Genomic DNA, 25996 nt, shown 5'->3' with positions numbered 1-25996 from the left:
CCTGCGATGGGTTGGCACCCTGTCCAGGGTGTCCCCTGCCTTGTGTCCCCTGGATAGGCTCCAGGCTCCCTGTGACCCTGAGTGGGATGGATGGATGGATGGATGGATGAAACTTTTTAATCACTCTGGATTATACGTAATTGCTATGTAAAATAAAGTAAAAAAAAAAAAAAAAAACTCTCAGTTTTCACCCTTGTCGAACTACATTTCCCATGAGGCTCCTGTTTAAAAGCTTCCGGGTTTTGATGGCAACGTCGCTGTTGTCAGTCAGACAAAAGGCGAGACAGTCCGCCTCTCTGATTGAACCCGAGCGAGCAGGGCCGGGGCAGGGCTGCAGAAAAATAAATGCAGGATATTCAAATGTGAAAAATAAACTGGATTTGTCTGTCGTCAGCACTCGGTGAAGTCATTAAATGCTCTGCTGGGCTGGGACGTTTGCAATATTCACACGTAGCCTAAAGGTAAGGCTTTGCATTCTTTATTTCTAAAGGAATTAGCTTGCTGTTAGCAGCTATCTTAGCGACTTGATGTGGTTTATATTTCGGGCCCTAAATCCCGGCGATAGCAGACAGTCTCGGCAATTCCTTGAGCTGCATTCCAGAAAAGCCCAGAGAGCCTGCACTGATTAAAACGTAGATATGAAAGCGAATATATTTAGCAAGCTAGTAAAGTTATGTGTGCTAGCAGCTGAGCTAGCAGGGGAAAAACGGCGATAACATCTGATTTCGCAAAGTTGAGCAAGAAAGCTATCTAAGCTAGCTCGCTATTGCAGATATTTGGAGGTAACTTTATGTATTAAATGCATTTATGAGCTTTTTAAGCAAACCCACCCTCATTAAAAAGAACACTTTATCCTGGCATAAATGTTATGCGGGTGCAGGATTGGTGGTGGTTAACGTTATTGTTGTTCTTGTGCTGGGTTTTCATGATCTTGCAAGTGTAACCTGCATGCATTATGCTGAGCTAAGCTGTCTTTTGCAGCAGGGGGACATGGAGAGTCTTGGGATTTTTGCAAAAGGTCAGGATGGTGTTCAGAATTCACACCAGAAGGAATGTAGATCTGACTTTTAAAGTGTTTGCATTGTATTTGCAAAAGGATCCTGAAATAATGAACCCAAATATCCCAGGCTTAGTACAGATGGGAATGGATGAGTGCATGGAGGGATGGAGGGATGGCTTGAGCTTTTATTTATTTTCAACAAGATCATGAGAGTGGAGTTATTTTTGGCTTAGAATGGGCGGTTTGCTGCAATTGAGCTTTTGCAGGCCAAGCCCAGTAAGCCTGAGGCCTTATATTTACATGACTGGAATAATTAGGATATGCATCTTGTTATTTTTTTCATTCCCAGTCCACTGGCCTAGAGATCTCCTGTACTGTGGCTTATGTTTGTCAGTATCACGTGACATTCAGTACTTTTAATTAATTAATTTATTTATTTTTGCATAGTTGTATAGATCACTGTTGGGACATTTTATACTACAGTCTTGAAAGTTGCATCATAAAGATTAGTTATTATTATTATTATTGTTATTATTTTCTCCCCCCAAGATTAGGTCCTGAAACAGTTAGGTGGGTTTGACATTTCAATGGTCCCGCCCATGTTCATGAGGCCCCGCCCCCATAATCTTATAGAGTCCATAGAGTGTCTGTAAAATGACTGACAGGAGGCACATCCAAACACAAACAAGCTTTCTGGACCAGAAGTCAATTTTCCATCCTGCTTTTCCACATCGACTTAATACACTTTTGCAAAGCTTAATCCACTGTTGTTGTTGTTTTTTTTTAAATCTATATCATGTTCTACATATCTTCCAGGTTATCTGTACAAGTAACGAATAAATTAAAAAAATCACCTATTGCACCTTCTGTATGCATTACATGTATGTTGTGATACAGCTAATCACTACGTAATTTCATCAGTGTAGGATATTAATAGATCAGAGAAAATGTCTAATTGAATTTAAGCTTGAATCAGTCTTGCATTCTTATCTTTAAATCACTTCAGTAATTTGCACTTTGGCCAAATGTCATATTGCAGTTATGTTTTCACTTATACATGTTGCAGTAAAACGTGTCTACCAAATGAGCAGAATATTAAAACTTCTTGTCTGTGGTTAAATCAGGGCTGAAATACTTTCTGTAAATGCCGTGATTCATTCAAATGCACAAAAACGTTCGTCTGGAGCGTCTGAGATCAGTCATGATGCTCCCACGCAATATAACACATTTAGAGATTGATTTTAGAGAGCGCTTCTATGCATCCTTCTGCGCTTTTTCATCTCTGACATCTGGACTATGATGTTGTGTTACATTTTAATTGGCAAAAACTGTGTAACCGGTCAACGTCTTCAAACAGGAAGTAGTTTATAGGGAAAAACTTAGACCCTGTGGTCCTCATAAGATCTCACAAGCAGGTGTACACAGATTAAATGCTTACTTTGTAAAGTGAGGACTCGTGATAATTCTGTGTTCAAAGTCCAGTAATACTGTATTAACAGTGTATTTGCAGTTATCATGCATTCAAGGTTGTCTGTTAATAATAATGTAGATGCAATAAAACTAAACTCTGCTTTTGCTTGTCACTGGCATGAGACCCTCAAGGATGCATCTTTTTGCTGGGGAAAGTTAATATAGTGTGTTTTTAACTCCTTTCAAGTGCCATAGCGTCTAGGTATGGTGCCTAGATCAGTGTTAAAGGTACAGTTCGATTTAATTCCACTTGTAAAAACACAGCAAAGGTACAAAACACATGCACTTTAGGGTCTATTTCACTATGGTGAAGCAATAGTACAGTTTTGTACCTGTTTTCTGAGAGTAATTAAACAACATCTGTTTTTATTTTGCACTGTGACCTAAATTCCTTTTGCATTCAACCTTTTTTGGATCATAATGCCATAAACGTTCCTGCACAAATCATTTATTATTATAATGGCAATGCAGAGAAATTGTGCGTCTGGGTTTTTTTTTTTTTTTTTTTTCCTTCCTTAAATGAGAGAAGATGGAGTGGATGTGTGCAATTCCTCACACTTTATAAAAACTTCACAGATCATATCAGAATGCTGCATATCTTTTAGAATGCGCATAATCAGCATCCATGTTTGACTCCCTGTAGGAGTGTTAGATGTTCGAAGAAAGTGTCTAAGGGAAACATGATTTTTTTTTTTTTTTGGTGCAGTGCCTTGCAGCGGTGGACCAGACTGTGTTACGCAGCAGCTGGTGCATGTGCGCGTCCCTTCTCTCGCTGCTAACCAGCACCTGCAGCGTCACTGCTGCAGCCTAGCCTTCCCTGTGCTTTACGGCCCTGAGGAAAGTGACGCAACCTGCACGGTGACCCTGCTTTTCATTTTCTATGCTTTACTATGCCAACCTGCCAGTCAGCCTGGTGATGAATTGCAGGAGGATTGTGTTTGTGCTGCAGATTACAGCAGCGTGTCAAAAGTGCTGCTTTATGGCAGTCTCTCTCGCTCCTTTGCTCTGTATGTATCTCTTTAGCACTTACAGTCATTCTCTCGTGCCCTTGTCCCATGATGTGGCCTATTTTAAGAAAATTGAACAATCTGCATGTTTATTACATTTTCCTTCATTTCCTACATAAGTGTTTAATAAGTGTTAAATGAAACCAGTTAGGTACAGGCATCTCTCATGCATTCCTCCAACATTCCCTAATGGAAAAACTGCAGATTTTGTACTGTTTATTACTAGACTGCTATCTTTGTGTGTGTGTTTTTTTTTTTTTAATGAAATAATATAAAGACCTATTTTTATGGGCCTAGTGCTTTAAAGTCACGGTTCGTCTGTTTTATTTTATTTCGTTTTTTTTTCTGGTAGGTGTTCCGTAAAGTAGGTTAACGCTTAACTCGTGTACACAGGCTGGCCGAGCCGATGGAAAATGGAACGGAGACTCTTGTCATAAAACAAACACTTCGTTTGGCACGTTGCTTGTTCTGATGCTTTATCGTTTCTATAGTAACAACGTACACAGGGATTTGTATGGCGAACACTTCACCTAAATGGATCTAAAAGGAAAAAAAACATGTAATCATTGATATGAGGATATGTTAACTGTGAGGGGATTTTTGGAAGGAGTCTCCAGTGTCAGTCAGAGGTAAAGCTGTAGCTTTAAGTTTTCAGACTGTCTTCAGAACGGAGGGCTTTGCGTTTTCTCGGTAACATGGTAAGCTTAAAAAAAAAAAAAAGACAAGAGGAAAATAAAGAGAATGCTGTTTCACTGACATGCTACAATTGTATGTAACTATAAACTAATAAAAGTGTGATGTTTAATTAATACAGAATTGTAATCCTTAGCAAATTGTTTTAGCACTTGTGCTGTTATTGGAAAATAATCAACTTTGCGTCAGGCCATATACCACCACTGCAACGCTGATTATTTTCCTATAACAGCTTGTCCCAATATGTTTTACTCCTTAATAATAGTTTTGTAGTCCAGCGCAAAACTACCGAAGCAAACCTTAGACATCAACTATGTCTAGGCTAATCCACTACATATCCTGGTGTATGTTTTGTAGAGTAGGTTAACTCTAAACTTGTGTACACAGGCTGGTCGAGCCGATGGAAAATGGACCTGAAGCTCTCACCACAGAACAAACACAAATCAGAGAGCTCAATTTGGCACGTTACTCCTTTCTCACTGGTACACTATTAAACTGCTTTGTTCATCTATTAACATAAAACTGATTATATTGTAACCAGCTGACATAGAGGGCACAGAGTCTCACTGCTTGAGCATAATCCTGGTATAAACTAACCGAGTAGCAGCAGTAGCAGCAAAATTACAGTAATTGCTTAACCTCTTATGGGTTATGACGCAACTGAAAAATCAGTATGTTTCCGTTTACCCCATGTGTAGTGGATCAGCCAAGACATGTTTGATCGTCGATGTTACTAGAGATATGAGGCTAATGTGGCATGTGAATATTTGAGCATGTATTTATAGAAATGATTTTGGGTGACTTTTTATTACTTCTTATACCACATGATCTGTTCTGATTGGTCAGAAGGTGGTGTTAGCTCGACAGTATTGTATCATAGTGGAAATAGTGGATTCACCAGACCAGGCAGTGTTTTTCCAGTCTGTTCAGTTTGAATGAGCCTTTACCCACTGCAGCCTGAGATTCCTGTTCTTGGCTGACAGGAGTGTATCCTGTTGTGACCTTGACTTGTTGTGCGTTCAAGATGCTTTTCTGCTCACCATGGCTGTAAAGAGTGGTATGTTTGAGTTACCGTGGCCTTCCTGTTAGTCGGGCCATCATCCTCTGACTTCTCTCATCAACAAGGTGTTTTCCAATCCACAGAACTGCTGCTTCGCTGGATGTTTTTGGCACCACTCTGGGTAAATTCTAGAGACTTGTGTGTGTGAAATTCCCAGATCAGCAGTTTCTGAAAGACTCAGACCAGCCTGTCTGGCAGCAACAAACATGCCAAGGTCAAAGACAATAATAGCACATTTTTTCCCCATTGTGCTGTTTGATATGTACATTACTGAAGCTCTTGACCTGTATCTGCATGCTTTTATGACAGATGATTGGCTGATGGAATAACTGCATGAATAGGCAGGTGTACATAAAGAGGGATTAATGAAATTGTATGCACGCATTCATAGGAATTTCCCGGTATCACTCCCAACAGAGTGCCTAGCTGTACCTGTACAGTGTACTGTCTCACTCCCTCCATGTGAATGCAGACCCAGCATGCATGTAGCCTCCTATACAGCCAGTTTCACAGATAAAAGCTGGACCAAGATTTATCTATGCGCACACGCCAGTGGTTGGGCCTTAACAATAGAGAAAGTGTAGTTGCCAAAATGGCACAGATTAAATAAAAGCTCTTCTTTTAAAACTTCTGCTTTAATAAGAATACTGCAGGATTAGTGGTGTAATGGTTTTTAATTAAATAAAATATGCTCTACATACACAGTTGCAACTGTACACATGTTGTAAGGGTTATATTTCAAACATAAGGGTGTTAAAATGAACAAAAATGATTCTGAGCTTTGAGACAGGCAAATAAACTTCTTATTAAACATTAAAATGCCATATATTTATGGTTAGATTATGTTTTATGGCTTGGTAGTATTTTATACATTAACACTTCATTAATATACTGACATAATGATAGTGATAATGAGTTTATTGGATGTAACCTTTACTGCAAAAGTTTGGTTGTGTGTGTTATTTCCAAGACCAAGTGCCTGCTGAAATCAGTGAAGAAAATGTATCCAACACTTGACATCTACACTCTTCATCATATGGGCAAAACGTCCTAAAATAGCTCCACACCTCCTTTATGTGTGAAACAAATCAATAGAGAATGGACATGCACAATATGTTGTGAACAACGATGCTTTTCTGTATCTCAACATTATATCTACACCACAAGAACCTTGAACATGAATGTACACCAAACGTAAAGTGAGCTGTGTGAACTAGACAGAGTTTGTTTGATTAGCTTTATGGGTTATTACAAAGTTTAAGAAAAAATGTGCAAAAATTTGGAATACTAACAATCACTATATCAATCACAAAGAAAATGAAAGAGCCAGTTTTTCTGCAGTTTCCAGCCAGAGGTTGATCAACTCGAAAAACTGAGATGGTGAGACTCAACCCACCAGATTATTTGTATATAATGCACACAAGGTGAGTTGTGTGTTGGTATCTTATGAGCCTTGTGCTTGATCGATATTCATACAAGCAAACACATGCCAATCGGTTTGGTCCAAATAATGCAGGTGGTTTTAACAATGAACACCAAGCCTTCACCAGTGGGGCACTGATATCACACTATGTAGCATATGCAGTACAATGAGGTATTTTATATAGCTCAACATGTTCATATCATACAGCTGGAAATGTGACAAATCATTTAAAAAGTGTCACAAAGTTATAAATGCTGCATATCTTGTTTCCACTTTGTGTGTTATTGGTTTGGACCAAATGATCAAAAATGGCTCAATGTGCCACAAGTAAATCACGTTACAGACCATCTGAGAAAATTACATCTCAGAGCTGAAGGGTTTCCATGGCAACAGCAGAAGTGATAAGTCACAATGAGCCATATTAATGAAGGAAGAATGTTTCCAGACGGCAGGAATTAGGTCACGTATAAAAAGGATTTTCCCTTTTATTGTCAGGACGTGCTGCAGAGACGTTCTGCTGTGAGGAATGTCAGCCATTTTGAGGCGTAGCTTCATTTCAGTGTACTTGACATGATCCTAAATTGCAACACTTTTTCTCATTTCATGCCATTGTTTCCATCACTGTTTATAATCTTACCATGACACATTTTCATTCATGATAAAGAACGCACTATATAATGGAAAAAATATACTACATGTTTACCTGTACTATGCCTGGTTACATGGATACCAGAGTACACAGATATGCCGTGCTTCAGCATTCCAACCCTGTACCATAATAAACCATAACCTTTACCCGGATGGATTGTGGGTAAAGGTTTCTGCTCAACATTTGTTTTCTGCTCACAACTTTTTTTAATTTTCACATTTCAAGTTCAGGACCCAAATGTGAAGACAAGCTTCATTTCACCGCTCAACCTCTAAGCTCTGATGCCTAACCTTGAAAGCTAAACTTCTCCCAGATGTAAAGTGGGTAAAAATTAACCTGGTTAAAGTCAAAAAGGACCTTCCAGAAAAATATCTCAGGACACACATGATCTATGCTTCATCATCCCAAACCCTGACGTCTAAATCCTTGCCCCTAAACCTACTACCCAGAAGCATTGTGGTAAATATTCCTGTCTCATAGAAATGTCTTTGTTCTTTTTCTTCTTCCACCAGGATGTCCCAGTACACAGACGAGCCGCGCTTCACCATCGAGCAGATCGATCTGCTGCAGCGGCTGCGGCGGAGCGGCATGACCAAGCCCGAGATAGTCCACGCACTGGACACACTGGAGCGTCTCGACCGAGAGCATGGAGACAAGTTTGGGCGCCGTGGCTCCGCCTCCTCCTCCTGTGGCCCTGCTCCCTCTGTATCTGACCCTGCCCCCTCACATGGCACAAATGAAAGCTCCACCTCCCACATGGCTATCTCTACTGCCACCACCGCTACGCAGACTCAGTTCCTCTCTCCGTCACCAAGCAACAGCTACGCCACCTCACCACCCGTCTCACTGGTTGCTGTGACGCAAAATGGGACAGCCAATGGGAAACTGTCTCCACCCCGTTATCCGGCAGGAAACGCGGCAGCGGCCGTGGCGGTGAGACCATATGGGTTTGATGGAACAGAGGAAGAGATGGATGTTGATGACAAGGTGGAGGACCTGATGAGGTCGGTGATCAGAATAACTGTTTCCTGTCAAATTATTTCCATGATTAGCTTCTTACCATAATTCATAAAAAAAAGCATGAATATCAGTTTTGAGATTTCTATATTCTTCCCCATTGTAGTTCGGTAAATCAGATTGAAGTGACTTCCTTCTTACTCACTTAGCCTGTTTGTACTTCGAGTGACCATGATAAAATTGCACCCACCTGTAGCATTTTTTTAAGCATTTTGTTTACACAGTTTTGGTTCAGTACTTTACATCTTGTCATGGTGTGTATTGGTAGCTAAAAAACAACCCAGTCACCTCTAAGGAAAAACTGCTCCTCTCCCATCCCTTAATGGTTCCTACAGTAATAATATACTGGTTATAACTGCACAATAACATGGCTCTTAGGCAACTTCCTAGCTGACTTAGCAACCTTTTTTTTTATCTGATAAACAATAGTAGTACAGAGCACAATGTAACTACTGACACTTAGCTAGCTTGCTAGAAACCTTGTCTATTAGTTTTAATTACACAGTCTGGTAGTTTAGCTGATGTTAGCTATCTTGCTAACAAGCTTTCATGACTACTGATTTTATTAATGCTGCAAATGAGTTTTAAACTTAACTCATTTGCAGCATTATTAACTGTAAACTTAGATACTAGATTTAATTAGTGAGGTTAAAATGAGCTAATCTGACTAGATATTGTAAAGAATAGAAGTTTAGTGTTTGGCTATCTAGTTAGCAGTCTGAAGGAATGCTGAAGAAAAGTTACTTAGCCTTTAAGAGTGTTGTTCAGGTAAGGTATACAGCTATTATTGTTAAAATGAGTTGTTTCTAAGTCTACATTAAAGTGTTAAAGGTGCGTATTCTCACTCCCATAATAAAAAAAAGTTGTATAACTTTATAAGTTTAGTATCTTCTCAGTATCGGGTGCCAGCCCATATGCAGAGTTCTGGGATTCACTGGGATTGATGAACTGTAATAGTAACACGACCGGACTTGATTTTATATCATGAAGACATTTAACCTTAGGAGGTTCATCAGAAGATGAGAAGAGAAGCACCTTCAACATAATATAACACAAGTTCAGGCTTGGATCAGTGTGGGAATTTTTAATATATTTCCCGCCAAAATACTGGTTAAACCAGGTCTAGGGTTTCTTGCCAAGCTGAGTAATAAGCCAGACTGAGACATATGGCATAACGAAGGTTTTATTGTCTGTTCCAAATTTTTTTTTTTTGGTCTGTACAACAGAGCTTTTGTCAAACAGGAAAATACATACTGACTGATGTCTGAAATCACTTTAAAAGCCAAGAGTACAGACTGAACTATTATCTACATTTTGTTTCTGTTAAAGAATAAACAAATAGGGAGCAGCATCGCTGTGAGAGAAACATAAATTAGTTTAAATGATGCAGCTCACACCAATAACATCCTTTGTGTAAAGTATTAGCACAGCTGTATTTGTGCTGTCTCATATACAAACATGCTGCTGGACCTTTTTCTGAACTGGTACAGAATAGTTCAGCTGAAAACGAAATGTACACAGTTCACCACATTGGACCATCAGTGTGTGTGTGCTGATAGTGGGTGTGGTTGGTCCCACAGTGACACTGTGTTAAAGTTGGAAAAAAAAGAGTAAAGCGTAAAATGTGTAACTTGAGTTTCAGGTCAAGTCTGAGAGAAACAGCTAGATAAATCCTTCCTAATTCAGCCTTAATCCAGTTCAGACGAGTTTCATACAGAATGCTTTGGACATTTTACATAAAGTTTAGCATGGAGTTACCTAGCATTTATGTTTGATTTGATTATTTGCATGGTGAAATTATTGGCAGACTGGGATGGTATTATTTTCCAAACCTGTGAATGATTAAATACGAGGAGGTGCCACATGCTTGGTGGTCCCACTTCTTCAGTACAATGAAAGATTGTCTCCTTGAAAGAAAGAAAGAATGTTTTAAGGTTATAAGAACATTATATATAAGGATGTTATATTCTAAATGACCAGTCAGAACTGAATCAAATTTTTATAATTTTTAACTTCAATTTGCTGGTGAAAATTTGGCTTTCTGTAAGTGTATAGAAATCCACATGCCAATTGTCAATATGTCATAACCCTTAACAGCACTCAGCAGCACAGCTGCTTTATTTTTTTATTTTTTTATTTTTTTTTTAAATTTTTGTAATTTTTTAAAGCGCAGAATCAACAAATGATATGGATATGGATAAACAGATACAGATGCAGATAGTGTCATTGCATTACACCCCTAGCATAGATGATGTAAACCTTTTCATTATCAGATGCTGGCCAGACTCGAACAATATCTTTCGAGTCTGATATGAGAGAAAACACTGCAGCTTGTAGCCAAATGTTTATGCAAACACAACATGCTGCCTCAGACACTTTCTTAGAAAAGGATGACTGCTTTAGCCAAGTCGTCTCCTACGCAGAATATATATATATATATATATATATATATATATATATATATATAATATGTGTGTGTGTGTAATATATATATTTGTTAATTAACCAGCTTGACATATGACATTGTTAGCTAACATCTCTTGGCCTAGTCAGTTAGGGTCCTGGACAACTGAAACATGGGACTGGACAGCATATTGGTGCTTTCACATACTCATTGGGCTGGATAATTGAATTAAGGTTAGCTAATGGATTTATGATTTGTCTACCCATGACCAACATGCTAGCATTTGCACAAACAGCCAGACACAGAAGAAATAACCTCAATACTCGGAAGTGTAATTAAATCAGTAGCTATGTTACATCAGGGAACATCTTTCTATGGTGGACCCACTTATGATTATTATTGTTGCCAAGTGGCCAGGGGTACAAAGCTGCTTACAAATTGCTTTCCTCATGCCTCATAAAAGTGTGTGTGTGTGTGTGTGTGTGTGTCTGTCTGTCTGTCTGTCTGTCTGTCTAGGAGGGACAGCAGTTTGGTGAAAGAGGAGATCAAGGCTTTTCTGGCTAACAGGCGTATCTCTCAGGCAGTGGTGGCCCAGGTCACAGGTTAGTGGGCATGTTCTTCCTTTGCACCTTTACTTTTACCACAGTTGTCCTCATCAGGTCCTCACTTTTAACCTACTGGTCTTCATTTTAACCTTTAAACTAGTGGTCTTGGTCTTCATCGGGTCCTCACTTATAAGCTACTGTTCTTCATTAAGAATTCAATTTTAACCTAATGGTCCTAATCAGGTCTTCAATTTAAACCTAGAGGTCTTCATCAGGTCCTCAATTTTAACCTCCTGGTCTTCACGAGGTCCTCACTTTTAAACCTAATCAAATCAAACATTTCTGGATCAGATAGTGGACTTCAGGCTGTTTTGTTGTTTTAGTTATTTTTGTCAGCTCAAAGTAGATGCCTGTATAATTTGCCTGTCTCTCTCTCTCTCTCTCTCTCTCTCTCTCTCTCAGGAATCAGTCAGAGTCGGATCTCCCACTGGCTCCTGCAGCAGGGATCCGATCTGAGTGAGCAAAAGAAGAGAGCCTTCTATCGCTGGTACCAGCTGGAAAAGACCACTCCAGGTTAGATGTGCTTGTGTGTGTGCAGTATGACCTCTGAAATGTGCCAGTCTAGGCCCTGTTAATTAATTTTCATAAGTAGCTTCTTACTGTTAGCTATAACTTCTGTGATGAATTCCTGTTTGAATGCAAAAAAAGAACAATGTCTTTTTTCAGGTAAGCAACTGTGAATTTTGGTTTTGTGCCCCTTTCTCTTTTTTTTTTTTCCTGCGCATTTCAGTCTCATTTGATTTTGGTGGGACTATATTTGGTAGGGCTGATGTCAGGTGTAACATACCGATTAGAATTAGCCATCTGCTTCCTAAGTGTTAACCACAGAGACTTCTTTTCTATATACGTGGCCTCTTTGTGCCCAAAACAGCATCTGGTTAGCTTGTTTACCATTTCATATGCACTATTTTATGGAGTAGTATATGATTTTATACACAGTAAAATAAATGAGAATAAGCAGAGAGTCTGCACTAACAGTGAGATACACATTTTAATAATACTTTGTATTTACTCTTGGGCACAAGACCATTTCTGACAATGTTTGTATAAATCCATTTGTATGATCCATTTAATCGGCCGCTCACCATCACGCGATAGTAGACAGTTTAATGTCATGATGGTAAAGCTCATTCTAAACCATTTTATTAAACCAGAAGGGATACACGCACCACACATTGCATTGCCATGCTCTGCTGTTCACCGGTATTTTTGCCTTCTAGCTATTTGACAAAGTTACACTGGATTGCACACCAACTGCAATCCTACCATATTTTGCCACTTTCCCAGAGCACTGTCTCTAGAGTGTACACACAAAATACCAAAAAGCATCCAGAGAGCAGCAGTTCTGCAGTCAGAGGAGAGTAGTCACACTGGTTCGAGCTGACATGACGTCTATGGTAACTCAAATAATCGCTCCTTACAACTGTGGTGAGCAGAAAAGCATCTTGGAATGCACAGCACACTGAATCTTTAGGGGGATGGGCTACAACAGGAGAAGACCACACTGGGTTTCACTCTCGTCTGCGAAGAACAGGAATCTGAGGAAACAATGGGCACAGGCTCACCTAGATGTCCTGTGCCTTCTGAGATGCTTTTCTGCTCACCACTGTTGTAAAGTGTGTTTGAGTTACTGTTTCTGTCAACTTGAACCAGTCTGGCTGTTCTCCTCAACAAGGCATTTCCACCTGCAGAAATGCCACTCACTGGATATTTTTGTTTTTTGCACCATACTGTGTAAACTCCAAATAGTGTTGTGTGTAAAAATTCCAGGAGATCAGCAGTTTCTGAAATACTCAAACCAGCCCGTCTGGTGAACAGTGATCAGTCACCACTACAGCAAATTACAGTAAACAATTCACACCTGCAAAAAGGAGTTCACACACACAGTTCACACGATAGAGATGAAGTTCTTGTACTTTTATGCACATACATATTGAAAATCATTGTGTAAAATTGATCTACATATTCATAACATTGTATTGAATTCTGACTTTTTAAAAATGTTTTTTTTTTTTTTACATATTTTTAATAATAATAATAATAATAATAACGATCTTCTGTGTTTTTTCAGGTGCTACTCTGAACATGCGTCCTGCCCCGATGACCCTGGATGAAATTGAGTGGCGTCAGACTCCACCCCCAATAAGTTCAGCCACAGGCAGCTTCCGTCTGCGCAGAGGCAGCCGCTTCACCTGGAGGAAGGAGTGTCTCGCTGTTATGGAGAGGTAAGAGTGATGGCGAGACTGCGAACACACATGCCATTGACACAGAGAGGAGGAGTGTAGGATTAGACGTGAGTGTATGAGGGTGAAAATAATAAGAATGAATTATTTGGTAAAAATGTGTAAGTTCTTTGGTAAAAGTTTGTGAATGGCCATTTTATCATCTATGCAAACATTTCAGCTTGTTTATCGTTTGGAATGGCTCATTTGTTACTTCTGTTGTTTCTGCCTTGCTGGTTGTGGGTAATTTTTGTCATCTGTGCTTTATTTTCTGTTTATTTTCATTTTTGTTACTTCCTTGTTTAATCTTTGGCATGAGTAGCTATTGGCTCAAGCATAGTGAACATGTTTAACTGTGAAGTAAGTACATAAGGCAGCAGTAAGGTAGAGTCTGTACTGAATTTAGACTTACTAGTGAATGTTCTGGAAACAGATCTTCATGAACCACTGTTACATAAACAATTCAAATATTACAGAATACCTAGCAACCTGAAACTACAGAAATACAGAAGTATTAAAAGCAATTTTCTATTATAAATATTATAATAACAAGTGCCTGTATGCCTTAGTGGTTGTTTTTAAAATGTACATTTACAGTGAGGTCAATAAGTATTTGATCACCCTGTGATTTTGCAAGTTCTCTTACTTAGAAATCATGGAGGGGTCTACAATTTTCAGCATAGGTGCATTTCCACTGTGAGAGACAGAATCTAAAAATAAAAATCGGAAATCACATTGTATGATTTTTTTTTTTTTAACAATTTATTTGTGAATTACTGTGTCAAATAAGTATTTGATCACTTGAGTCCAAAAATTTTAATATTTGGTACAGAAGCCTTTGTTAACAATTACAGAGGTCAAACGGTTCCTGTAGTTCTTCACCAGGTTTGCACACACTGCAGGAGGGATTTTGGCCCACTCCTCCATACAGATCTTCTCTAGATCTGTCGGGTTTCGGGGCTGTCGCTGAGCAACACGGAGTTTCAGCTCCCTCCAGAGATTTTCTATTGGATTTAGGTCTGGAGACTGGCTAGGCCACTCCAGAACCTTGATATGCTTCTTACGGAGCCACTCCTTGGTTTTCCTGGCTGTGGGCTTTGGGTCATTGTCATGTTGGAAGACCCAGCCACGACCCATCTTTAATGCTCTGACTGAGGGAAGGAGGTTTTTGCCCAATATGTCATAATACATGGCCCTATTCATCCTCTCCTTAATACAGTGCAATCGTCATGTCCCCTGTGCAGAAAAACACTCCCAGAGCATGATGTTTCCAGCCCCATGCTTCACTGTAGGTATGGTATTATTGGGATGATACTCATCATTCTTCTTCCTCCAAACACGGCGAATGGAGTTAAGACCAAAAAGTTCTACTTTGGTCTCATCTGACCACAGGACTTTCTCCCATGACTCCTCTGGATCATCCAGATGGTCCCTGGCAAACTTCAGACGGGCCTGGACATGGGCTGACTTAAGCAGGGGAACCTTCCGTGCGATGCAAGATTTTAAACCATGACGTCTTAGTGTATCACTGATAGTAGCCTTGGAAACGATGGTCCCAGCTCTCTTCACGGCATTGCCCAGCTCCTCCCGTGTAGTTCTGGGCTGATTCTTCACCATTCTTAGCATCATTGATACCCCACGAGGAGAGATCTTCCGTGGGGCCCCAGTCCGAGGGACATTGACAGTCATCATTAGCCTCTTCCATTTTCTCACAATTGCTCCAACAGTTGTTCTTTTTTCACCAAGCTGCTTGGCAATTGCCCCGTAGCCCTTTCCAGCTTTGCGAAGGTCTACAATTTTGTCTCTTGTGTCTTTTGACAGCTCTTTGGTTTTGCCCATGTTGCTACTTAGACTTTGGCTGATTTTGGGGTGCACAGGTGTCTTTATGACAGCTAACGACCTCAAACAGGTGCTACTAATTTAGAATCATGAGCAGAGTGTAGCTGGACTATTTAAAAGCAAAATAACAGGTCTTTGATGGTCAGAAATCTGGCTGATAAGCAAGTGATCAAATACTTATTTGACACAGTAATTCACAAATAAATTGTTAAAAAATCATACAATGTGATTTCCGGATTTTTATTTTTAGATTCTGTCTCTCACAGTGGAAATGCACCTATGCTGAAAATTGTAGACCCCTCCATGATTTCTAAGTAAGAGAACTTGCAAAATCACAGGGTGATCAAATACTTATTGACCTCACTGTATATGGTCGAGTCCATAAGTATTTAGACAGTGACATAATTTTCGTCGTTTTGCCTCTTTACACCACCACAATGGATTTGAAATGAAGCAATCAACATGCGGTTGAAGTGTAGACGTTCAGCGTTAATTCAAGGAGTTTAACAAAAATACTGCATGAACTGTTTAGGAATTACAGCCATTTAATTTGGAAGCCATTGGAAGGGCTCATCCAAAGTATACCACATCATCTGTCAAACATGTGGAGACAGTGTTATGGCATGGGCATGTATGGCTGCCAGTGGAATTAGGTCACTGGTGTTTATTGATGATGTGACTGCTGATAGAAGTAGTTCTGCTCAGATTCAGTCTTTTTTTTAAATTTCCGCTACAGAGGATTGATAAATGTACATCCTAGGACGGCGCTTCACAGCACAGATGGATAATGACCACAAACATACCGTGAAAGTAACCCAAGAGCTTCTTAACGCAGAGAAATGGAATGTTCTTAAATGGCCAAGTCAGTTACCGGACCTCAACACAATTGAGTTTGCTTTTCACTTACTGAAGACAAAACTGAAGGCAAACAAACATGCAGCAGCTGACGGCAGCTGCAGTAAAGGTCTGGCAAAGCATCTCAAGGGAGGAAAGTCAGCATTTGGCGATGTCCATGGGTTCCAGACTTCAGGCAGTCATTGACTGCAAAGGATTTGCATCCAAGTATTAAAAATAACCCTTATATTTATTATTGTTAGTTTCCTAAACAGTTAATTCAATATGCTTGTTAAATCTCTTGAATTAAAGCTGTAAGTCTACACTTCAATCACATCTTGATTGCTTCGTTTCAAATCCATTGTGGTGGTGTACAGAGGAAAATGATAAATTGTCACTTTCCAAATGCTTATGGACCTGATTGTATATGGAGTTAGTATCCACCCTGACGGTTATGTTGAAGAACCCATACCACAGTTTGCCCCTTACCAGTTAAACAACCATTAGGCTGTACAACTTTTTCTTTTCTGAAGTTTCTTTTCTAAGAAGTTGTAGTCTACTGAAAACATTTACTGGGTTGGACACATTTCATGCAGTGGATTTTTTTTTGTACTGATTCACATCTAACAGGATGTACATATTCTATAACTGTAGGAGTAAAAAATGTAAAAGCTTTATTTTCCCCCTTCACAGCTACTTCAATGACAACCAGTATCCTGATGAAGCCAAAAGAGAGGAGATTGCCAACGCTTGCAATGCTGTCATACAAAAGCCAGGTAGGCAAATACTGTACAAACACATATATAAATATTATGTAAATGTTAGACTCTATTTAGCATTGTGGCCACACTTGGGAGGATTTGCATCATTTGTGGCAGAGCTTAATCGAGTCCATGGTGATCACTCACCATGAACAAAATGTCTGCACACTCTTCAGATATCTGGGTTATTTTAAATATCTTGTACATGTAGGCAACTGGATTTGTGTCAGAATGTCAATGAGCTAATTAGAAATCATAAGCATGAGATTTAGCTGATGTTTTGGTCTTTGCAGGGAAAAAGCTGTCTGATTTTGAGCGAGTAACATCCTTGAAGGTCTACAACTGGTTTGCTAACCGTCGCAAAGAGATCAAGAGGAGGGCCAATATTGGTAAAGTGTTACCTCTGTTTCTTTTCTGGAACAGTCACTGATCTGGTTTACACTTGGTCATTTCATGCATTTTGAAGATTATATCTGGACTAGGAAAATGTATATAAACTACAGGTATAAATGCAACCAAGGCACATTTAACACTGATTTAAATCCAGTTGTTCAGACCACTTCAGGAGGTATTTGAAAATGAATGAATTTTTACTACAAAACATAATACCGGATGTGGTCCATGACCCCATACCCTTTTGCTAGATTCTGAATTTATCATACTGTTGTTGATATTTAATAGCCAGAATGTTATCTGACTAGAGTAACCTCACTGTTGCAACAATTCACCCTTCAGGCATTTCCTCACTGTCTACTAAGAAGCATTGTGAACTTTACACCAAAAGGCTTTGGTCTGCCCCAATATAACCTCTTGTTATTAGGCCAGTCGACAGAGATACAGCAGTGGTGAGCCTTACACCGTGTTTTCTTTCTCTTTTGACGGCTGGCAAAGTATTGCTTCCATAAAGCAACATGTTCCTGATCTTAACTTCAAAGTTCCTGGGAAATCCCCACAGCAACAATGATCTTTGCATAGAGCACCTGGAAAAAAGGAACAACACAGGAAGTCGGTTGTCAGTGTTGTGAGCTAATTTGTGTACTACCCACAATACAGCAGTAGGATTTCAATCTGGCAAACTGAGGACGCATTTGACTACAAATTTAAATCCATGTGGTTCAAATCTGAATCCTGATTCAAGATGCATGAAACAGCCAGGGGCAAACAGGGTAGATGACGAGGTCTTTCAGCTCAGTTTGTGCAATATTAATTTGAGATCACTTATTCTTACTTATTCATTTATTTAGACTGCAAGCAGGACAGCAGAAGGCAGGGTTGATAGAATTATCTATTCAGTGTGTATGCATTTGATACTATAAAGTATGTCTAAAATGCTACTGAATCAGTAATGGCATTGCAGAGAAAAAAAATCAAACATGGCATTCCTGCAAAGAAAACAACATAACTAACAAATTTGTTAGTGTTCAAAAACATCAACGAGCTTTATTCAAAACAGCTCAGCCCTGTGTTCCAGTGCTATTTCTAACACACCCTCACTGACATCCCATCACCATTTTCCTCTTTGTGTCCCTGTTCCCATGTTAAGGGCCATTTTCTTTTTTTTTTCTTCTTTCTTTTTTTTTTTTTTTTAGTTCAAGTAATGTTTGCCTGAGAAATAGACTTGGTATCTCTGTAGACAAATGCATTTTAACATTTAGTACATCCTAAAATAGTGATACACAGATTTATTTTGCACATTTACTGCGTCAATTTATTTACTTCAGTCATTAACCGCATAGCCTAAAAAACATTGAAGCTGGAAATTTAATTTGTAATCTATGTATGACTGATAATGCAGTTCTTTGCTGCACAAAAAGTAGTGAAGTCCTGAAACAGTTTTTGCTTTGACTATGAAAAAGACGATTAGTTGAGTATATTTTTGTTTATTACTGGTTGACTAGTTCAAAATTAGTGGTCATGCACCCCTAGTGGACACTTGTGTAACATAGGGTTTGTCTACTTCCAAGGTTTGAGAGGGAAGTCAACAAGGGTGTGTTACAAACGCAGGAGGGCAGGTGTACAGATCATAGATGAATGCATGTTTGGTCTCGTGTGCCAGTCGCTTAGTGGGTTTTTAAGTAGCTTCAGATGTGTCATGGCAGGGTCTTTTTTCCAAGAAGCCACAATCCTGGAGAGTCATGGAATCGATGTGCAGAGCCCTGGCGGCCACTCCAACAGTGACGACATCGACGGCAACGACTACACCGAGCAGGTGAGGGATCAGCTATAGATATATATAGCTATATCTGAATAATTGGTGGTTTTGAGATGCCTTCAGTGTTTTCCCCATGAACATGTGGGTTTATTCTATATTCTCTGGTTTCCTCCCACCTCCCAAAATATCCTGGTAGGTGGATTGTTGACTCTAAATTGCCCCTAGGTGTGTGTGTGAATGTGCGTGGTGCACTGCGATGGGACTGGCATCCCATCCTAAGTGTATTCCCGCTTCACGTCCAGTGTTCCCAGGATAGCCTCTGGAATCACTATAAACCTGGCTAGGATAAAGTGCATACTGAAGATGAAGTAATGCAATGTCTTTATGGACTTTGCGTGTAAAGTGGGTGCGGCTTATCTTATTTGTTTTCGCTTGAATGGTACTGACTGAATGCAAACGATAATTCTGTTGGTTGGTACATGCAGGGGTAAAAAAAATCCCACTAGCAGGCCGGTTGTCTCGGGTCAAAGCATGCCAATCAAATGTGCTCATTACAATATTAGACCACACCCACACAGTTCTCAGATCAGTGTGATTAGCGAGTTTAACTGATGTTTGCGCATTGATTTATCACATTATCTTTTTTATTTCAATTCAAACTTTGCTAGTTTGGTAAAGTCTAAACAGCTTTCAATAACACAACCTGTTGCTTTTTTGCAGAGAGGCTAGTGAGGGGAAAAAGTGTTTATAATTGTTAGAATGTAAGTGATACAAGGAATTAATTGTGGATGTTCCACAACTTTAAATGTAACTATAAACGAATTAAAAAGTACAATGAGTTGTTCTTTACTAAGTAAAAAATTGTTTGTACATGCTGTGGTATTAGAGAAACAAAACACTTTGGAACACCCCCTAAGCACTACCTGCCCTCTTCCTCATACATGAGCTCACAGACACCCATGATTGCCAGTGTTGGTGTGATTGACAGGCGAGAGAGTGTGCCATCCCTCCCACCCAGAGAGCATGGACAAATTTGCCCTTTTGGATTCCCAGCCATGGATGGATGTTTTCTCCCAAAAATTTGATTGAATAAACTGACCCGGGGGAAGAGATCGACTGAAGCATACTGAGGTCTGTAGCAGCGTCTGAGACTTCACTTTAACCGGAAATAGAGCTCCAAAGTCGGCTAAAATGCTGATCTCTGCAGCCTTCACAAGAGAATGTGATCATGTGACCAGCCAGCTATATATTTTAACTATATACCTATGGGTTGCACAGATTGGGACCTCTGGTGTTCAAACAGTGCGATTGCATTAGAGGCATAATTGATAGAATGCTAATATCCAGGATGTGAGTTGCCTATTCTTACGGTGCACATTTTCACAATTTTGCATCACGATGCATCATGTCATGATGCATCATTACACCCCTTTTAAACATGGTATATTGGAGATGTTCTTAATGAATTTTTTTTTTGTTTTATTTTTATTGCTAATGTAGCAAATGGTTCTTTCCCTCTCATGTACTCACAGGGTTGTGATTTGCCCTACTTTGAGAAGAGACAGTTGGCCCGGCCGTTTGGGTTCTACAGGCTTGAGCCAACATCGCCAACCCAGGTAAAGAATGAATGATGCACTACAGCTATACATCTGTTTCAGAAACTGTTTCAGATTCTCCATGGCTTCATGTGTGGGGTTTTTTTTTTTGGGCAGGATGACAGCACTAACCATGCAGACCATCAAGATCCCATCTCCCTCGCTGTGGAGATGGCAGCTGTCAATCACAGCATTTTGGCCCTGTCTCGCCCAGGGGGCGTGGCCAGCGATATCAAAACAGAGGCGCTGGACGATGACTGAGGAGGGCCTGCTGGATGGAGCTGTGTGTGTGTGTGTGTGTGTGTGTGTGTGTGTGTGTGTGTGTGTGTGTGTGTGCGTGCGCGTGCGTGCGCGTGCGTGTGCGTGTGTGTGTGTGCGTGTGTGTGGAGAAATGGATGTGTGCTGTTTTGTTTCCAGTGCAGAGGTCGACTCTCGTGATGACTCCATGCTGCTCAGACGTGGGTCAATCTCTTCCTCTGCATCCTCTCATTACACTGTATCTGAAAATGGCCATCTAGTCCAGGTTCTGTTCCTCAGCCTGGGACTGTGTTTAAAAAAAACAAAACAAAAACACACGAAGGTCCTCATGTTTTCTGGAATCTTCCACAGTGTGGGGCCGCCACCTCTGGCCCTTCCTTTAACCTGACCCCAACCTTTACCTCATTCCGCTCCAGGAGTGTGTCGTGCTTTTTGCGTTTCGTCCCTCATCGGTGCTTCCTGGAAGTGGCGTTGTCTTTTCCGCCGATGTGCAGGAATTTTTTGCGGACATTTGACGTCGGTGTGTGAGAGTGTGTGAAGCTTTTTAGGTGGAATGGAAAAGCGTGTGTGCTGCACAGCCTCGTGGATGTGTACCAGACGTAAGACTTCTGCATTGACTGACAGCTCTGTGTATTTAGGCGCTTGAACACTTTTATTCCCTCTTAAAGTTGGCTTGGTTTTATTATTATTATTATTATTATTATTATTATTATTACTATTACTTTTTATTATTTTAGAATCGATTTTAGTTCACGGTTCAAACATCAATCAGATTTTTACGTACTTTTTTTTTTTTTTTTTTTTTTTTTGGTCATGGGAAGAGGTGAACTGAAATATAAATGAGCAAAAGTGAAACTAATAAAATGTGGTTTTATAAATGCCAAAGGATGGAAACTTAAGAGTCCCTTGGACTATAAAGCGATGGTCAGCTGAAAGCCTCTAAACACAAAATTACCATATTTTCTGGACTATAAGGTGTATGTTTTTCTTTAGAACGCTTAAAGAACCTTGCAGCAGAGGGTTTCCCATTACAGAGACAGTTCCTAGTAGAACAAAAAGGATTTTATTTTTTTGCATTAACCTTGACTGTTATTTTTATTACTCATACAGAATTCTGTTCTATTATATCTGAGAAACTAGGAAAAGTTGCAAAGCTCTGGTTAAATTGCATTTTATGAACTACATCACTGAAAATGGTAAGCGTGCATCAGATAGTATTGTCTGGTTCACTTGCATGACAAGTTGACAGTTTGTTAGGGGCTCGACAGGTATACCTCAAACTGGCACCCAAAGGTATAGGGGAGCCATCTTGTGCTCCAGAGTGACCTCCAGTCCAGAAAATACAGTAATGGTGTTTCTAATTTTATTTGTTAAATGTCCAGCTTCACCCAAAGTGGATTGGAGAAAATCCTTTCTTGTTTTTTAGTATTTATTTTCTTTTTCTATGTTCATATCCAGAGATTCCTGAGTAATAAGCTAAACCTCAGTCATGGCCTAAACACTTGTAAGTTCTCGTGCAATGACAGCAGTAAATCTGAGATTAGAGAGAGAGAGAGAGAGAGAAAGAGAGAGAAAAAGAGAGAAGACTGAGTGCTCTTATCTTAACCCTAAACCTCATAGTCTGGCCAGTGCATCATCCTTTCTTGATGCCATTTGATTTTGTAACAGTTTTGCAGTGTACAGGAAAGCTAATATGTTTCTGTTCTGCCACTTCAGGACTTCTGCTGTAGGCATGTGCCGATAATCGGTTAGACGGTTGGTTAAAATTCTCTTAGTCTCGATGTTTTAAACTATTATTATCTGGGTTCCATTGGTGAGATAGGTAGTGGTTCGTTCCCCCCCCGACCACCTCTCTGAAGGAAATCCCATAATTCTGTTCATGGGCCAAGAGTTCTGTGTCTATACTCTTTTTAACATACTCTCACTGACTTTCCCTTGGACTCCATTTTAAAGGCCATTCCATTACTGTATTAGTTTAAGTGAAGTTTAATAGAAAATCTGGACTTCAGGAGCAGAATCTGCCCAGAAATCATTGCAATCTGCTGCAGCATCATTTTAGTTTGCCAAAAGAAATTGGACGAAGCTGTATGCCAGAGAAAATAAAATATAGTGTATTAATTAATATCATAAAAATCAAATATTTGACTGAGCTTCATGTCAGTAGACTAGTGTGCAAATGACGAAGGACAATGCTTCCTGCACGGTTGTGCTTACTTCCAAAGGCAGGTGCATTCCTAGTTTAAAGTTCGCTCATCGTTGTTCCCTTCTTCAGCATGTGGCTTGTATTAGCAACTCTCTGTTCCCACTTTTACTATTTTCAAACAATACTGATATAGGACCTCTTGGGTATCAGAGCTGATACCTGATACTAACATCCTCATAGTAACCGAGCGCCTCTCTGCAAGCATCATTTTATAAAACCTCACAGTCACGACAGCGGTGTGCTTAAAAACGTTTATGTTGTAAAGTTTATGTCCGTTTTCGCATTTACAATTCCGATCCAGTGTTTCAGGGCAGTATTGAAATCAATACTGATACTCAGTATCGGATCGATACATCACACATTAAATCAGTATCGGCACATGCCTAGTCTGCTGTTAACTAACGCAGGCTCGGTACACTTTCCAATATGTAGCTATTTTACTCAATAATAATAAAAAAAAAAAAAATCTAAAATATAAACCTCGTTATATTCAATATGATTTTATGATTTGTCCTTTCTCTTTCCCAGTGTAAAAAAGCTGAGTGATATTTATGAAATGCAGAATTAACTAATCAAGGGTTCTTCTTCTTCTTTTATGTCGTATATCTTTTTTTTTTTTTTTTTAAATTTGTTATTTTTTTAAAGAGCAGTCTCTCTGTGTGTCAGATATTTTCAAGCATATTTTGAAACAGAAAACAGAGCACCCCCTGTTGAAAGTAAAAGCAGTTCTTGAAGCCACGCGAGCAGTCAGTAACCGAAAGCTAAAGCACTGTTTCTTGAAGATGCTGTTGGAAAAAATATTTTGATTTATCCTCATGGCATGTTAACTGAGCAGTTGAGGCTCAGGATTCAGAAGCTAGCTCTCTGGCAGTCCTGAAATTTGAACTTGCAACCTCCTGGTTACTCGCATGTAACCACCTTCACTGAGCTACACACAAAGGAGTTTTTGTTACTGAAATGTTTTTTCCAGAAGCAGAGAATCATAAACTCTTCACTCAAAATGAGTTTAATCCTAGCTAGCATGTTATTACTCCTCAATTGCTTTATAGATTCATTAAATAAACCTATTTTAATGCAAATCAGGGCTTGGAAGCAGGAAAGTTAGCAGTGAATGACAGAAAGTAGTAAGCTAAGTAGTAAGCTTTATCATATGATTTTGCTAATATACTTTTTATTCAAATATTGGTTGGATACTACCTACAATGTTTTTTATTTGAATTAGTGAGATTAGAAACCTTGGTTAGCTAGATACCAATGTTTTAATCTCACCAAATTCTTAAATAGCACTTAGTTTAGTATTAGCTTTCTATTTGTGTTGTAGCTAGCAAGATACTCTTTTAACATTAACAAGTATTTTTGTTATAACGCTAGCTACGTAGCAATGATTTAAAAACTTTTAAACAGAGCTTAGCTAACGTTAGCTTGCTATTTGTTTTCCAGCTAGCTAGATACAGAGGTTTTTATGATAACTTGAATAATTATTTAAAGCTACCGTTAGTCTTTTGTTCATTATCTTATCTAGCTGGACATCAGTGTTTCAGCATAATCCAATAACTTAAATAGATGCTTGGCCAATGTTGGCTAGAGCACAGTGTAATTTGCTGATGTAGCTAGCTTTGTTTTGGTTGCTTATCTGACCAAATCAATCATCATTTCTGCTCTGAGAAAACAGTTCAGTGACTAAAAGCTACCACTTGCGGGGTATTTTTCACTTGTTATGGCGTATTGCAGTGTAACTCTCATACACTTTATTTATGTGCTGAAAAACAGCATGAGTACTGATGTTGCAACTTTAAACACACACACACACACACACACACACACACACATAGCAAAACACTGTGCCAAACTGTAATATCACATTAACTGGGCTTTATAAGCCATATGTTATGGAAGACATAGTTCTCAGCTGCAACACACACTAGTATTATATTGCGATATTTTAGCCTAAATCCCTAGTCTTTAAGGGTAAGTGCTCAATAATTTAAAAACAAAAAAGGGGGGTGCTTTGTATTCCAGTCTTCAGGGTTCACATTCATCTGTCCATAAACATCTCCTCTCCGTATAGTTTATATCGACAGTTCAATAACGATGTATCGTAAAGAATACACTATAATAAAAACTATAAATAAACTGTTAAAAATAAATGTATTGATTTTAAGTAAGTTGGATCTCAATCATTCTGTCCCATTTAAGACTTTAGTGCCTTTTTTGGACAGTAGACTGTTCTGTAATTAAACTGTAGTATATATTAGCGTTTTTTGTACAGTTTCTTTGTTTAAGATGACTTTTTTTAAAACTTGTGTTTATTTTAGTATTGTATCTACTAGAGAATAAAGGTATATTGATGAACACAACCTCTGCTCCGTTAATGTCTTGAGTATGTGCCTGTATATATATGTACCTTTTTGTTTGGTAATTCGATATAGTGTTAATTCCGTGTGTGTTGTAGGTGGAGGAGTTAATTCAGCACTGTGATGGTTCCTTCAACATCAGGTAATCCAACCCTATAAAAGTAACCTGAACGCTGTAGGTGTTCCTGCTAATAGAGATGCTAATCAACACCGTGGTAGCCCTGTGGGTGAATACTTAACACTCATTTGATACGCCATTTTGAACATTTCGCATATGAGCTACAAAGTGAGAAAAACCATGGACAAACATTAATCATATTTGGTTAGCAACAATCTAGCCATATAGTTATGTACAGTTATGTTATAGATTTATCATATAGCACTTTATATCTAAAAGCATAGGTAATGCACTGTAGATGTTAATACAACTCTAAAGTCATAATACTAGTG

At 39.2% G+C, this 25996-nt stretch overlaps 1 protein-coding gene across 4 annotated transcripts; it reads left to right on the top strand.

Annotated features, from left to right (window-relative positions):
- Positions 1-267: 267 nt before the first annotated feature.
- On the top strand, positions 268-24448 carry hmbox1b (homeobox containing 1 b). 4 transcript variants are annotated; one of them, XM_053242098.1, is made up of 11 exons: positions 268-461; positions 3177-3328; positions 7815-8306; positions 11240-11325; positions 11731-11841; positions 13400-13553; positions 16917-16999; positions 17278-17373; positions 19084-19193; positions 20669-20752; positions 20849-24448. In XM_053242098.1, the coding sequence occupies exons 3-11, from the start codon at positions 7816-7818 to the stop codon at positions 20990-20992; spliced, it is 1359 nt and encodes a 452-aa protein (XP_053098073.1). In that variant the 5' UTR covers positions 268-461; positions 3177-3328; position 7815; the 3' UTR covers positions 20993-24448. The 4 variants fall into 4 exon arrangements, with proteins under 4 accessions (XP_053098073.1, XP_026778427.1, XP_026778426.1 ...); XM_026922626.3 differs by lacking the exon at positions 3177-3328 and having other exon boundaries at positions 19102-19193; XM_026922625.3 differs by lacking the exon at positions 3177-3328 and having other exon boundaries at positions 19099-19193.
- The last annotated feature ends 1548 nt before the right edge of the window (positions 24449-25996 follow it).

The sequence above is a fragment of the Pangasianodon hypophthalmus genome, chromosome 19 (assembly GCF_027358585.1).
Source record: "Pangasianodon hypophthalmus isolate fPanHyp1 chromosome 19, fPanHyp1.pri, whole genome shotgun sequence".
Lineage (NCBI taxonomy): Eukaryota > Metazoa > Chordata > Actinopteri > Siluriformes > Pangasiidae > Pangasianodon > Pangasianodon hypophthalmus.
The sequence above is the reverse complement of the archived record's forward strand: the minus strand, read 5'-3'. Positions and strand labels throughout refer to the sequence as shown.